The sequence below is a fragment of the Pleurodeles waltl genome, chromosome 8 (genome assembly GCF_031143425.1).
Source record: "Pleurodeles waltl isolate 20211129_DDA chromosome 8, aPleWal1.hap1.20221129, whole genome shotgun sequence".
NCBI lineage: Eukaryota > Metazoa > Chordata > Amphibia > Caudata > Salamandridae > Pleurodeles > Pleurodeles waltl.
In genome coordinates this window covers 30,551,029-30,564,592 of record NC_090447.1, presented here as the reverse complement: position 1 = coordinate 30,564,592, position 13,564 = coordinate 30,551,029, and the positions used below count along the sequence as shown (strand labels likewise).

General features: G+C 52.8%; 4 protein-coding genes across 4 annotated transcripts; all 4 read right to left on the bottom strand.

Annotated features, from left to right (window-relative positions):
- Positions 1 to 395: 395 nt before the first annotated feature.
- On the bottom strand, positions 396 to 1,772 carry LOC138249327 (uncharacterized). The gene is made up of 3 exons (XM_069203287.1): positions 1,471 to 1,772; positions 1,003 to 1,226; positions 396 to 667 (listed from the first exon to the last, which is right to left on the bottom strand). Exons 1-3 carry the CDS (start codon positions 1,770 to 1,772, stop codon positions 396 to 398), a joined length of 798 nt encoding a protein of 265 aa, XP_069059388.1.
- An 89-nt stretch (positions 1,773 to 1,861) lies between these two features.
- On the bottom strand, positions 1,862 to 5,044 carry LOC138249326 (apolipoprotein A-IV-like). The gene is made up of 4 exons (XM_069203286.1): positions 4,743 to 5,044; positions 4,196 to 4,486; positions 2,881 to 3,433; positions 1,862 to 2,368 (listed from the first exon to the last, which is right to left on the bottom strand). The coding sequence occupies exons 1-4, from the start codon at positions 5,042 to 5,044 to the stop codon at positions 1,862 to 1,864; spliced, it is 1,653 nt and encodes a 550-aa protein (XP_069059387.1).
- Positions 5,045 to 5,133: 89 nt separating this feature from the next.
- On the bottom strand, positions 5,134 to 7,019 carry LOC138249325 (apolipoprotein A-IV-like). The gene is made up of 3 exons (XM_069203285.1): positions 6,853 to 7,019; positions 6,153 to 6,705; positions 5,134 to 5,640 (listed from the first exon to the last, which is right to left on the bottom strand). Exons 1-3 carry the CDS (start codon positions 7,017 to 7,019, stop codon positions 5,134 to 5,136), a joined length of 1,227 nt encoding a protein of 408 aa, XP_069059386.1.
- Positions 7,020 to 7,540: 521 nt separating this feature from the next.
- On the bottom strand, positions 7,541 to 8,302 carry LOC138249324 (apolipoprotein A-IV-like). The gene has a single exon (XM_069203284.1). It carries the CDS (start codon positions 8,300 to 8,302, stop codon positions 7,541 to 7,543), a length of 762 nt encoding a protein of 253 aa, XP_069059385.1.
- Between the last annotated feature and the right edge of the window lie 5,262 nt (positions 8,303 to 13,564).

Genomic DNA, 13,564 nt, shown 5'->3' with positions numbered 1-13,564 from the left:
CTGCATGGTCCTTCAGCCGCTCTTTCAAGGTCCCTGCATGGTCCATCAGCTGCTCTTGCAAAGTCCCTGCACAGTCCTTCAGCCGCTCTAGCATGGTCTCTGCATGGTCCTTCAGCCGCTCTTGCAAGGTCCCTGCACAGTCATTCAGCAGCTCTTGCAAGGTCCCTGCACGCTCCTTCAGCAGCTCTTGCAAGGTGCCTGCACGGTCCTTCAGCCGCTCTTGCAAGGTCTCTGCATGATACTTCAGCCGCTCTTGCAAGGTCCCTGCATGGTCTTTCAGCCGCCTGCATGGTCCTTCAGCCGCTCTAGCAAGGTCCCTGCACGGTCCTTCAGCTGCTCTCGCAAGGTCCTTGCATGGTTCTTCAGCCGCTCTTGCAAGGTCCCTGCATGGTCCTTCAGCCGCCTGCATGGTCCTTCAGCCGCTCTAGCAAGTTCCCTGCACGGTCCTTCAGCTGCTCTCGCAAGGTCCTTGCATGGTTCTTCAGCCGCTCTTGCAAGGTCCCTGCATGGTCGTTCAGCCGCTCTTGCAAGATCCCTGCATGGTACTTCAGCCGCTCTTGCAAAGTCCATGCACGGTCCTTCAACAGCTCTTGCATGTTCCCTGCATGGTCCTTCAGCCGCTCTTGCAAGGTCCCTGCATGGTCCTTCAGCAGCTCTTGCAAGGTCCCTGCATGGTACTTCAGCCGCTCTTGCAAGGTCCATGCACGGTCCTTCAGCAGCTCTTGCATGTTCCCTGCATGGTCCTTCAGCTGCTCTTGCATGGTCCCTGCATGGTCCTTCACCGCTCTTGCAAGGTCCCTGCATGGTCCTTCAGCAGCTCTTGCAAGGTCCCTGCACGGTCCTTCAGCCACTCTTGCATGATCCCTGCACGGTCCTTCAGCAGCTCTTGCAAGGTCCCTCCATGGTCCTTCAGCCGCTCTTGCATGGTCCCTGCATGGTCCTTCAGCCGCTCTTTCAAGGTCCCTGCATGGTCCATCAGCTGCTCTTGCAAAGTCCCTGCACAGTCCTTCAGCCGCTCTAGCATGGTCTCTGCATGGTCCTTCAGCCGCTCTTGCAAGGTCCCTGCACGGTCATTCAGCAGCTCTTGCAAGGTCCCTGCATGGTCCTTCAGCCGCTCTTGCAAGGTGCCTGCACGGTCCTTCAGCCGCTCTTGCACGGTGCCTGCATGGTCGTTCAGCCCCTCTTGGAAGGCCCCTGCACTGTACTCAGCCGCTCTTGCAAGGTCCCTGCATGGTACTTCAGCCGCTCTTGCAAGGTCCCTGCATGGTCCTTCAGCCGCCTGCATGGTCCTTCAGCCGCTCTTGCAAAGTCCCTGCACGGTCCTCCAGCCGCTCTTGCAAGGTCCCTGCATGGTACTTCAGCCGCTCTTGCAAGGTCCATGCACGGTCCTTCAGCAGCTCTTGCATGTTCCCTGCATGGTCCTTCAGCCGCTCTTGCATGGTCCCTCCGTGGTCCTTCAGCAGCTCTTGCATGGTCCCTGCATGGTCCTTCAGCCCCTCTTGCAAGGTCCCTGCATGGTCCTTCAGCTGCTCTTGCAAGGCCCCTGAATGTTCCTTCAGCAGCCCTTGCAAGGTCCCTGAATGGTCGTTCAGCAGCTCTTGCATGGTCCCTGCATGGTCGTTCAGCAGCTCTTGGAAGGTCCCTGCATGGTCGTTCAGCAGCTCTTGCATGGTCCCTGCATGGTCGTTCAGCAGCTCTTGCATGGTCCCTGTATGGTCCTTCACCAGCTCTTGCATGGTCCCTGCATGGTCCTTCAGCCGCTCTTGCACCATCCTATCCCAGTCGTGGGGTTGAGAGTGATGTCCTTCTTCACTGTCAGTCATCAGTCACAGATTCAACTGGCCCGCCTTGTCGTAGTGCTTTATTTTGTAACTTCCTCTTGCAAGGTCGAAGCATGGTCCTTCAGCCGCTCTTGCAAGGTCCCTGCATGGTAGTTCAGCCGCTCTTGCAAGGTCCCTGCATGGTCCTTCAGCCGCTCTTGCAAGTTCCCTGCATGGTCCTTCAGCAGCTCCTGCATGGTCTCTGCATGGTCCTTCAGCCGCTCTTGCAAGGTCCCTGCATGGTTCTTCAGCCGATTTTGTAAAGTCCCTGTATGGTCCTTCAGCAGCTCTTGCATGGTCCCTGCATGGTCCTTCAGCAGCTCTTGTATGGTCCGTGCATAGTCCTTCAGCCTCTCTTGCAAGGTCCCTGCATGGTCGTTCACCCGCTCTTTCAAGGTCACTGCATGGTCGTTCAGCAGCTCTTGCAAGGTTCCTGCATGGTCCTTCAGAAGCTCTTGCAAGGTCCCGGCATGGTCCTTCAGCCGCTCTTGCATGGTCCCTCCAAGTTCCTTCAGCCTCTCTTGCAAGGTCCCTACATGGTCCTTCAGCTGCTCTTGCAAGGTCCCTGCACGGTTGCTTCAGCCGCTCTTGCATGGTCCCTGCATGGTCATTCAGCCGCTCTTGCAAGGTCCCTGCACGGTCATTCAGCAGCTTTTGCAAGGTCCCTGCACGGTCCTTCAGCAGCTCTTGCAAGGTCGCTGCATGGTCCTTCAGCAGCTCTTGCATGGTCCCTGCATGGTCCTTCAGCAGCTTTTGGAAGGTCCCTGCATGGTCCTTCAGCCGCTCTTGCAAGGTCCCTGCATGGTCCTTCAGGCGCTCTTGCAAGGTCCTTCAGCCGCTCTTGCAAGGTCCCTGCACGGTCCTTAAGCCGCTCTTGCAAGGTCCCTGCATGGTCCTTCAGCCGCTCTTGCAAGGTCCTCCAGCTGCTCTTGCAAGGTCCCTGCACGGTCGGTCCTTCAGCCGCTCTTGCAAGGTCCCTGCACGGTCCGTCAGCCGCTCTTGCAAGGCCCCTGCATGGTTCTTCAGCCGCTCTTGCAAGGTCCCTGCATGGTCCTTCAACCGCTCTTGCAAGGTCCTTCAGCCGCTTTTGCAAGGTCTCTGCACGGTCCTTCAGCCGCTCTTGCAAGGTCCCTGCACGGTGCTTCAGCCACTCTTGCAAGGTCCCTGCACGGTCCTTCAGCCGCTCTTGCAACGTCCCTGCACGGTCCTTCAGAAGCTCTTGCATGGTCCCTGCACGGTTCTTCAGCACCTCTTGCAAGGTCCCTGCATGGTCCTTCAGCTGCTCTTGCATGGTCCCTGCACGGTCCTTCAGACGCTCTTGCAAGGTCCCTGCACGGTCATTCTGCAGCTCTTGCATGGTCCCTGCACGGTTCTTCAGCCACTCTTGCATGGTCCCTGCATGGTCCTTCAGCTGCTCTTGCATGGTCCCTGCACGGTCCTTCAGCCGCTCTTGCAAGGTCCCTGCACTGTCATTCTGCAGCTCTTGCAAGGTCCCTGCATGGTCCTTCAGCCGCTCTTGCAAGGTCCCTGCATGGTCCTTCAGCCGCCTGCATGGTCCTCCAGCCGCTCTTGCAAGGTCACTGCATGGTCGTTCAGCAGCTCTTGCAAGGTCCCTGCATATTCCATCAGCAGCTCTTGCATGGTCCCTGCCCGGTCCTTCAGCCGCTCTTGCAAGGTCCCTGCACGGTCCTTCAGCCGCTCTTGCAAGGTCCCTGCATGGTCCTTCAGCCGCTCTTGCAAGGTCCTCCAGCCGCTCTTGCAAGGTCCCTGCACGGTCCTTCAGCCGTTCTTGCAAGATCCCTGCATGGTACTTCAGCCGCTGTTGCAAGGTCCCTGCATGGTGCTTCAGCCACTCTTGCAAGGTCCCTGCACGGTTCGTCATCCGCTCTTGCAAGGTCCCTGCACAGTCCTTCAGCAGCTCTTGCATGGTCCCTGCACGGTCCTTCAGCAGCTCTTGCAAGGTCCCTGCACGGTCCTTCAGCCGCACTTGCATGGTCCCTGCACGGTCCTTCAGCAGCTCTTGCAAGGTCCCTCCATGGTCCTTCAGCCGCTCTTGCATGGTCCCTGAGCTGCTCTTGCAAGGTCCCTGCATGGTCCTTCAGCAGCTCTTGCAAGGTCCCTGCATGGTACTTCAGCCGCTCTTGCAAGGTCCATGCACGGTCCTTCAGCAGCTCTTGCATGTTCCCTGCATGGTCCTTCAGCTGCTCTTGCATGGTCCCTGCATGGTCCTTCACCGCTCTTGCAAGGTCCCTGCATGGTCCTTCAGCAGCTCTTGCAAGGTCCCTGCACGGTCCTTCAGCCACTCTTGCATGATCCCTGCACGGTCCTTCAGCAGCTCTTGCAAGGTCCCTCCATGGTCCTTCAGCCGCTCTTGCATGGTCCCTGCATGGTCCTTCAGCCGCTCTTTCAAGGTCCCTGCATGGTCCATCAGCTGCTCTTGCAAAGTCCCTGCACAGTCCTTCAGCCGCTCTAGCATGGTCTCTGCATGGTCCTTCAGCCGCTCTTGCAAGGTCCCTGCACGGTCATTCAGCAGCTCTTGCAAGGTCCCTGCATGGTCCTTCAGCCGCTCTTGCAAGGTGCCTGCACGGTCCTTCAGCCGCTCTTGCACGGTGCCTGCATGGTCGTTCAGCCCCTCTTGGAAGGCCCCTGCACTGTACTCAGCCGCTCTTGCAAGGTCCCTGCATGGTACTTCAGCCGCTCTTGCAAGGTCCCTGCATGGTCCTTCAGCCGCCTGCATGGTCCTTCAGCCGCTCTTGCAAAGTCCCTGCACGGTCCTCCAGCCGCTCTTGCAAGGTCCCTGCATGGTACTTCAGCCGCTCTTGCAAGGTCCATGCACGGTCCTTCAGCAGCTCTTGCATGTTCCCTGCATGGTCCTTCAGCCGCTCTTGCATGGTCCCTCCGTGGTCCTTCAGCAGCTCTTGCATGGTCCCTGCATGGTCCTTCAGCCCCTCTTGCAAGGTCCCTGCATGGTCCTTCAGCTGCTCTTGCAAGGCCCCTGAATGTTCCTTCAGCAGCCCTTGCAAGGTCCCTGAATGGTCGTTCAGCAGCTCTTGCATGGTCCCTGCATGGTCGTTCAGCAGCTCTTGGAAGGTCCCTGCATGGTCGTTCAGCAGCTCTTGCATGGTCCCTGCATGGTCGTTCAGCAGCTCTTGCATGGTCCCTGTATGGTCCTTCACCAGCTCTTGCATGGTCCCTGCATGGTCCTTCAGCCGCTCTTGCACCATCCTATCCCAGTCGTGGGGTTGAGAGTGATGTCCTTCTTCACTGTCAGTCATCAGTCACAGATTCAACTGGCCCGCCTTGTCGTAGTGCTTTATTTTGTAACTTCCTCTTGCAAGGTCGAAGCATGGTCCTTCAGCCGCTCTTGCAAGGTCCCTGCATGGTAGTTCAGCCGCTCTTGCAAGGTCCCTGCATGGTCCTTCAGCCGCTCTTGCAAGTTCCCTGCATGGTCCTTCAGCAGCTCCTGCATGGTCTCTGCATGGTCCTTCAGCCGCTCTTGCAAGGTCCCTGCATGGTTCTTCAGCCGATTTTGTAAAGTCCCTGTATGGTCCTTCAGCAGCTCTTGCATGGTCCCTGCATGGTCCTTCAGCAGCTCTTGTATGGTCCGTGCATAGTCCTTCAGCCTCTCTTGCAAGGTCCCTGCATGGTCGTTCACCCGCTCTTTCAAGGTCACTGCATGGTCGTTCAGCAGCTCTTGCAAGGTTCCTGCATGGTCCTTCAGAAGCTCTTGCAAGGTCCCGGCATGGTCCTTCAGCCGCTCTTGCATGGTCCCTCCAAGTTCCTTCAGCCTCTCTTGCAAGGTCCCTACATGGTCCTTCAGCTGCTCTTGCAAGGTCCCTGCACGGTTGCTTCAGCCGCTCTTGCATGGTCCCTGCATGGTCATTCAGCCGCTCTTGCAAGGTCCCTGCACGGTCATTCAGCAGCTTTTGCAAGGTCCCTGCACGGTCCTTCAGCAGCTCTTGCAAGGTCGCTGCATGGTCCTTCAGCAGCTCTTGCATGGTCCCTGCATGGTCCTTCAGCAGCTTTTGGAAGGTCCCTGCATGGTCCTTCAGCCGCTCTTGCAAGGTCCCTGCATGGTCCTTCAGGCGCTCTTGCAAGGTCCTTCAGCCGCTCTTGCAAGGTCCCTGCACGGTCCTTAAGCCGCTCTTGCAAGGTCCCTGCATGGTCCTTCAGCCGCTCTTGCAAGGTCCTCCAGCTGCTCTTGCAAGGTCCCTGCACGGTCGGTCCTTCAGCCGCTCTTGCAAGGTCCCTGCACGGTCCGTCAGCCGCTCTTGCAAGGCCCCTGCATGGTTCTTCAGCCGCTCTTGCAAGGTCCCTGCATGGTCCTTCAACCGCTCTTGCAAGGTCCTTCAGCCGCTTTTGCAAGGTCTCTGCACGGTCCTTCAGCCGCTCTTGCAAGGTCCCTGCACGGTGCTTCAGCCACTCTTGCAAGGTCCCTGCACGGTCCTTCAGCCGCTCTTGCAACGTCCCTGCACGGTCCTTCAGAAGCTCTTGCATGGTCCCTGCACGGTTCTTCAGCACCTCTTGCAAGGTCCCTGCATGGTCCTTCAGCTGCTCTTGCATGGTCCCTGCACGGTCCTTCAGACGCTCTTGCAAGGTCCCTGCACGGTCATTCTGCAGCTCTTGCATGGTCCCTGCACGGTTCTTCAGCCACTCTTGCATGGTCCCTGCATGGTCCTTCAGCTGCTCTTGCATGGTCCCTGCACGGTCCTTCAGCCGCTCTTGCAAGGTCCCTGCACTGTCATTCTGCAGCTCTTGCAAGGTCCCTGCATGGTCCTTCAGCCGCTCTTGCAAGGTCCCTGCATGGTCCTTCAGCCGCCTGCATGGTCCTCCAGCCGCTCTTGCAAGGTCACTGCATGGTCGTTCAGCAGCTCTTGCAAGGTCCCTGCATATTCCATCAGCAGCTCTTGCATGGTCCCTGCCCGGTCCTTCAGCCGCTCTTGCAAGGTCCCTGCACGGTCCTTCAGCCGCTCTTGCAAGGTCCCTGCATGGTCCTTCAGCCGCTCTTGCAAGGTCCTCCAGCCGCTCTTGCAAGGTCCCTGCACGGTCCTTCAGCCGTTCTTGCAAGATCCCTGCATGGTACTTCAGCCGCTGTTGCAAGGTCCCTGCATGGTGCTTCAGCCACTCTTGCAAGGTCCCTGCACGGTTCGTCATCCGCTCTTGCAAGGTCCCTGCACAGTCCTTCAGCAGCTCTTGCATGGTCCCTGCACGGTCCTTCAGCAGCTCTTGCAAGGTCCCTGCACGGTCCTTCAGCCGCACTTGCATGGTCCCTGCACGGTCCTTCAGCAGCTCTTGCAAGGTCCCTCCATGGTCCTTCAGCCGCTCTTGCATGGTCCCTGAGCTGCTCTTGCAAGGTCCCTGCACGGTCCTTCAGCCGCTTTTGCAAGGTCCCTGCACGGTCCATCAGCCGCTCTTGCAAGGTCCCTGCATGGTCATTCAGCAGTTCTTGCAAGCTCACTGCACTTTCCTTCAGCAACACTTGCAAGGTCCCTGCATGGTCCTTCAGCCGCTCTTGCACGGTCCCTGCATGGTCCTTCATTTGCTCTTGAAAGGTTCCTGCATGGTACTTCAGCCGCTCTTGCAGGGTCCCTGCATGGTCCTTCAGCGGCTCTTTCAAGGTCCCTGCATGGTCCTTCAGTCGCCTGCATGGTCCTTCATGCGCTCTTGCAAGGTCCCTGCACTGTACTTCAGCCGCTTTTGCAAGGTCCCTGAATGGTCCTTCAGTCGCTTGCATGGTCCTTCAGCCGCTCTTGCAAGGTCCCTGCACTGTACTTCAGCCGCTTATGCAAGGTCCCTGCATGGTGCTTCAGCTGCTCTTGCATGGTCCCTGCATGGTCCTTCAGCCGCTCTTGCAAGGTCCCTTCACGGTCCTCAAGCCGCTCTTGCATGGTCCCTGCATGGTCCTTCAGCCGCTCCTTCATGGTCTCTACACGGTCATTCAGCCGCTCTTGCAAGGTCCCTGCATGGTCCTTCAGCCACTCTTGCAAGGTCCCTGCACGGTCCTTCAGCCACTCTTGCAAGGTCCCTGCATGGTCATTCAGCAGCTCTTGCAAGCTCACTGCACTTTCCTTCAGCAACAGTTGCAAGGTCCCTGCATGGTCCTTCAGCCGCTCTTGCACGGTCCCTGCATGGTCCCTCATAGTCTCTTGCAAGTTCCCTGCATGGTCCTTCAGCAGCTCCTGCATGGTCTCTGCATGGTCCTTCAGCCGCTCTTGCAAGGTCCCTGCATGGTTCTTCAACCGATTTTGTAAAGTCCCTGTATGGTCCTTCAGCAGCTCTTGCATGGTCCCTGCATGGTCCTTCAGCAGCTCTTGTATGGTCCGTGCATAGTCCTTCAGCCTCTCTTGCAAGGTCCCTGCATGGTCATTCACCCGCTCTTTCAAGGTCACTGCATGGTCGTTCAGCAGCTCTTGCAAGGTTCCTGCATGGTCCTTCAGAAGCTCTTGCAAGGTCCCAGCATGGTCCTTCAGCCGCTCTTGCATGGTCCCTGCATGGTCCTTCAGCCTCTCTTGCAAGGTCCCTACATGGTCCTTCAGCTGCTCTTGCAAGGTCCCTGCACGGTTGCTTCAGCCGCTCTTGCATGGTCCCTGCATGGTCATTCAGCCGCTCTTGCAAGGTCCCTGCACAGTCATTCAGCAGCTTTTGCAAGGTCCCTGCACGGTCCTTCAGCAGCTCTTGCAAGGTCCCTGCATGTTCCTTCAGCAGCTCTTGCATGGTCCCTGCATGGTCCTTCAGCAGCTCTTGGAAGGTCCCTGCATGGTCCTTCAGCCGCTCTTGCAAGCTCCCTGCATGGTCCTTCAGGCGCTCTTGCAAGGTCCTTCAGCCGCTCTTGCAAGGTCCCTGCACGGTCCTTAAGCCGCTCTTGCAAGGTCCCTGCATGGTCCTTCAGCCGCTCTTGCAAGGTCCTCCAGCCGCTCTTGCAAGGTCCCTGCACGGTCGGTCCTTCAGCCACTCTTGCAAGGTCCCTGCACGGTCCGTCAGCCGCTCTTGCAAGGCCCCTGCATGGTCCTTCAGCCGCTCTTGCAGCATCCTGTCCCAGTCGTGGCGGTTGAGAGTGATGTCCTTCTTCACTGTCAGTCATCAGTCACAGATTCAACTGGCATGCCTTGCTTTAGTGATTTATTGTGTAACTTACCAGCCAGGCTCTTACTCTACGTGTGGCTGCATCATATTCCAGTGCACCTCCACTCTGGTGCAGACAGTGAAGCCACCTTCCAGCAAGCCAGTGACAGAGCTTGTTCACCTGTGGGCAGAATTGCACCTCTTCTATCTCTCTGCTCATAAAGCAAGCTGTCGGCATCCACGGGCATAAGTAATAGGCTCAGGCACACATAATAAGAAGTATATTTTCAGAATTGTTTCAGTGATAAATATAAAAATATTAGGATTTCCTAAAACATAAAGCTTACCAAGTAACCAGCTACCTCCAAACTCTCCTGTTGCTAGCCAGTGATAAAATGCACAGGGACAAAAAATATGTCATGTGTGCTTCCTGGAAAAGTTTGCCACTGTATCAGAGATGAGGCACGAGGCATTACACCTAGGGCCGGATTCACAAAGGTAAACCTAGACCTAACGTCTAAGTTTAGAGCTAAAGTCTACGTTTGGACCTGAAGTCTAAGCTTAGACCTAAAGTTTAAGCAGACCCTAAGTCTAAGTTTAGACCTGAAATCTAAGTTTAGACACAAGGTTTAAACTTAGTCTTCTGGTGTAAACCTAGACTTTAGGTCTTAACTTAGACTTCAGGTCTAAACTTAGATTTATCAGGTGTAAACTTAGACTTTAAGTGTAAACTTATACTTCAGGTCTAAACTTAGACTTTATCAGGTGTAAACTTAGACTTTAAGTGTAAACTTAGACTTCAGGTGTAAACTTAGACTTTATCAGGTGTACACTTAGACTTTAGGTCTTAACTTAGACTTCAGGTCTAACCTTAGACTTTATCAGGTGTAAACTTAGACTTTAAGTGTAAACTTATACTTCAGGTCTAAACTTAGACTTTATCAGGTGTAAACTTAGACTTTAAGTGTAAACTTAGACTTCAGGTGTAAACTTAGACTTTATCAGGTGTACACTTAGACTTTAGGTCTTAACTTAGACTTCAGGTCTAACCTTAGACTTTATCAGGTGTACACTTAGACTTTAAGTCTAAACTTAGACTTCAGGCCTAAACTTAGACTTCAGGTATAAATTTAGACTTTAGGTCTAAACTTAGACTTCAGGTGTAAACTTAGACTTTATCAGGTGTAAACTTAGACTTTATCAGGTGTAAACTTAGACTTCAGGTCTAAACTTAGACTTTAAGTCGAAACTTAGATTTCAGTTCTAAGTTTATCTTTGTGAATCAGGCCCTAAATCTATATATTAAGTAAGTGTTGACCTTTACGATTTTAGTGGATGTAATCCCTTGGGGGCGAGCACTGTATCAACACGTCCAATAACCATTGCAAATTGTGCTATACATAAAAATTGTACCTTTGTTGGATGTTTAAAACAGCAGGGTTGTTAGAAAGTACATCTGTCCATTTATCATTTCTGGCATGACATCTAGAAAGTTCTGGAAGAGTCTAGACAAAGCACTTGGGGAATTCCCCCAGCAACTGCTTCCGTCCACTGGTACCTAGGAGATGCCACGAGGTGAAGCCTACAAACCTAAGTATTTGTCGAGGTCTCTCGCTGCACAGGGTGTACCTGCCTAAAACTACATTCACATTAGAAAATCACATTCTTAATAAAATCTGTTTTAACCATAAGCCTCAGTTTTATCCAATGAAACATAGATAATTATTAAAGGACATTTTGGCCAACAACGCAAAAGTACAGCTGGCTTTCACACAAGCATTGATACAAAAATAAATGAAGTAAAACAAAATCATTAAAGTTAAAAAGAAAATGACTGAATGAGGTCACCTTCATGGACGTCATATAGGGGTCGCCAGGGCTCGCAGCTGCGACCTTTGTCTTTCCCCTTGCAACCCCTGGCACTGCCTTTGCGACAGCTGGCCTGAGATGGCAATATTCAGTGCCAGAAACACAGGGGCAGCTCCTCCTTGTGGACGTCAGTTGGGACCCCGGTCTGTTTTCTGGCAATTTTTTTATCACTAATAGTGAATAATAGTATATTATTCACTACTAGTGTAATAAAAGAACGAGTATAATTACCTGGAATATGCCCTTCCATGGCACGGTCCTTCAGCAGCTCTTGCACGGTCCCTGCACGGTCCTTCAGCAGCTCTTGCAAGGTCCCTGCATGGTCGTTCAGCAGCTCTTGCAAGGTCCCTGCATGGTCCTTCAGCTGCTCTTGCATGGTCCCTGCACAGTCCTTCAGCCACTCTTGCATGGTCCCTGCATGGTCCTTCAGCAGCTCTTGCATGGTCCCTGCATGGTCCTTCAGCCTCTCGTGCATGGTCCCTGCATGGTCCTTCAGCAGCTCTTGCAAGGTCCCTGCATGGTCCTTCAGCAGCTCTTGCATGGTCCCTGCATGGTCGTTCAGCAGCTCTTGCATGGTCCCTGCATGGTCCCTGCATGGTTCTTCAGCCGCTCTTGCAGCATCCTGTCCCAGTCGTGGGGGTTGAGAGTGATATCCTTCTTCACTGTCAGTCATCAGTCACAGATTCAACTGGCCTGCCTTGTCTTAGTGCTTTATTGTGTAACGTACCAGCCAGGCTATTACTCTACATGTGGCTGCATTATATTCCAGTGCACCTCCACTCTGGTGCAGACAGTGAAGCCACCTTTCAGCAAGCCAGTGACAGAGCTTGTTCACCTGTGGGCAGAATTGCACCTCTTTTGTCTCTCTGCTCATAAAGCAAGCTGTCAGCATCCACGGGCATAAGTAATAGGCTCAGGCACACATAATTATAAGTATATTTTCAGAATTGTTTCAGTGATAAATATAAAAATATTAGGATTTCTTAAAACATAAAGCTTACCAAGTAACCAGCTATCTCCAAACTCTCCTGTTGCTAGCCAGTGATAAAATGCACAGGGACAAAAAATATGTCATGTGTGCTTCCTGGAAAAGTTTGCCACTGTATCAGAGATGAGGCACGAGGCATTACACCTAGGGCCCGATTCACAAAGGTAAACCTAGACCTAAAGTCTAAATTTAGAGCTAAAGTCTACGTTTGGACCTGAAGTCTAAGCTTAGACCTAAAGTCTATGCAGACCCTAAGTCTAAGTTTAGACCTGAAGTCTTAGTTTAGACATAAGGTTTAAACTTAGTCTTCTGGTGTAAACCTAGACTTTAGGTCTTAATTTGGACTTCAGGTCTAAACTTAGAATTTATCAGGTGTAAACTTAGACTTTATCAGGTGTACACTTAGACTTCAAGTCTAAACTTAGACTTCAGGCCTAAACTTAGACTTCAGGTATGAATTTAGACTTTAGGTCTAAACTTAGACTTTATCAGGTGTAAACTTAGACTTCAGGTCTAAATTTAGACTTTAAGTCTAAACTTAGATTTCAGTTCTAAGTTTATCTTTGTGAATCAGGCCCTAAATTTATATATTAAGTAAGTGTTGACCTTTATGATTTTAGTGGGTGTAATCCCTTGGGGGCGTGCATTGTATCAACACGTCCAATAACCATTGCAAATTGTGCTATACATAAAAATTGTACCTTTGTTGGATGCTTAAAACAGCAGGGTTGTTAGAAAGTACATTTGTCCATTTATCGTTTCTGGCATGACATCTAGAAAGTTCTGGAAGAGTCTAGACAGAGCACTTGGGGAATTCCCCCAGCAACTGCTTCCGTCCACTGGTACCTAGGAGATGCCACAAGGTGAAGCCTACAAACCTAAGTATGTGTCGAGGTCTCTCGCTGCACAGGGTGTCCCTGCCTAAAACTACATTCACATTAAAAATCACATTCTTAGTAAAATCTGTATTAACCATAAGCCTCAGTTTTATCCAATGAAACATAGATAATTATTAAAGGAGCTTTCAGCCAACAACGCAAAAGTACAGCTGCCTTTCACACAAGCATTGATACAAAAATAAATGAAGTAAAACAAAATCGTTAAAGTTAAAAAGAAAATGACTGAATGAGGTCACCTTCATGGACGTCATATAGGGGTCGCCATGGCTCGCGGCTGCGACCTTTGTCTTTCCCCTTGCGACCCCTGGCACTGCCTTTGCGACGGCTGGCCTGAGATGGCAATATTCAGTGCCAGAAACACAGGGACAGCTCCTCCTTGTGGACGTCAGTTGGGATCCCGGTCTGTTTTCTGGCAATTTTGTATCACTAATAGTGAATAATAGTATATTATTCACTACTAGTGTAATAAAAAAACGAGTAAAATTAGCTGGAATATGCCCTTCCATGGCATGGTCCTTCAGCATCTTTTGCATGGTCCCTGCACGGTCCTTCAGCAGCTCTTGCAAGGTCCCTGCATGGTTGTTAGCAGCTCTTGCAAGGTCCCTGCATGGTCCTTCCTCTGCTCTTGCATGGTCCCTGCATGGTTCTTCAGCAGCTCTTGCATGGTCCCTGCACGGTCCTTCAGCCGCTCTTACAAGGTCCCTGCATGGTCCTTCAGCCGCTCTTGCAAGGTCCCTGCATGGTCATTCAGCCGCTCTTGCATAGTCCCTGCATGGTCCTTCAGCAGCTCTTGCATGGTCCCTGCATGGTCCTTCAGCCACTCGTTCATGGTCGCTGCATGGTTCTTCAGCAGCTTTTGCATGGTCCCTGAATGTTCCTTCAGCAGCCCTTGCAAGGTCCTTGCATGGTCGTTCAGCAGCTCTTGC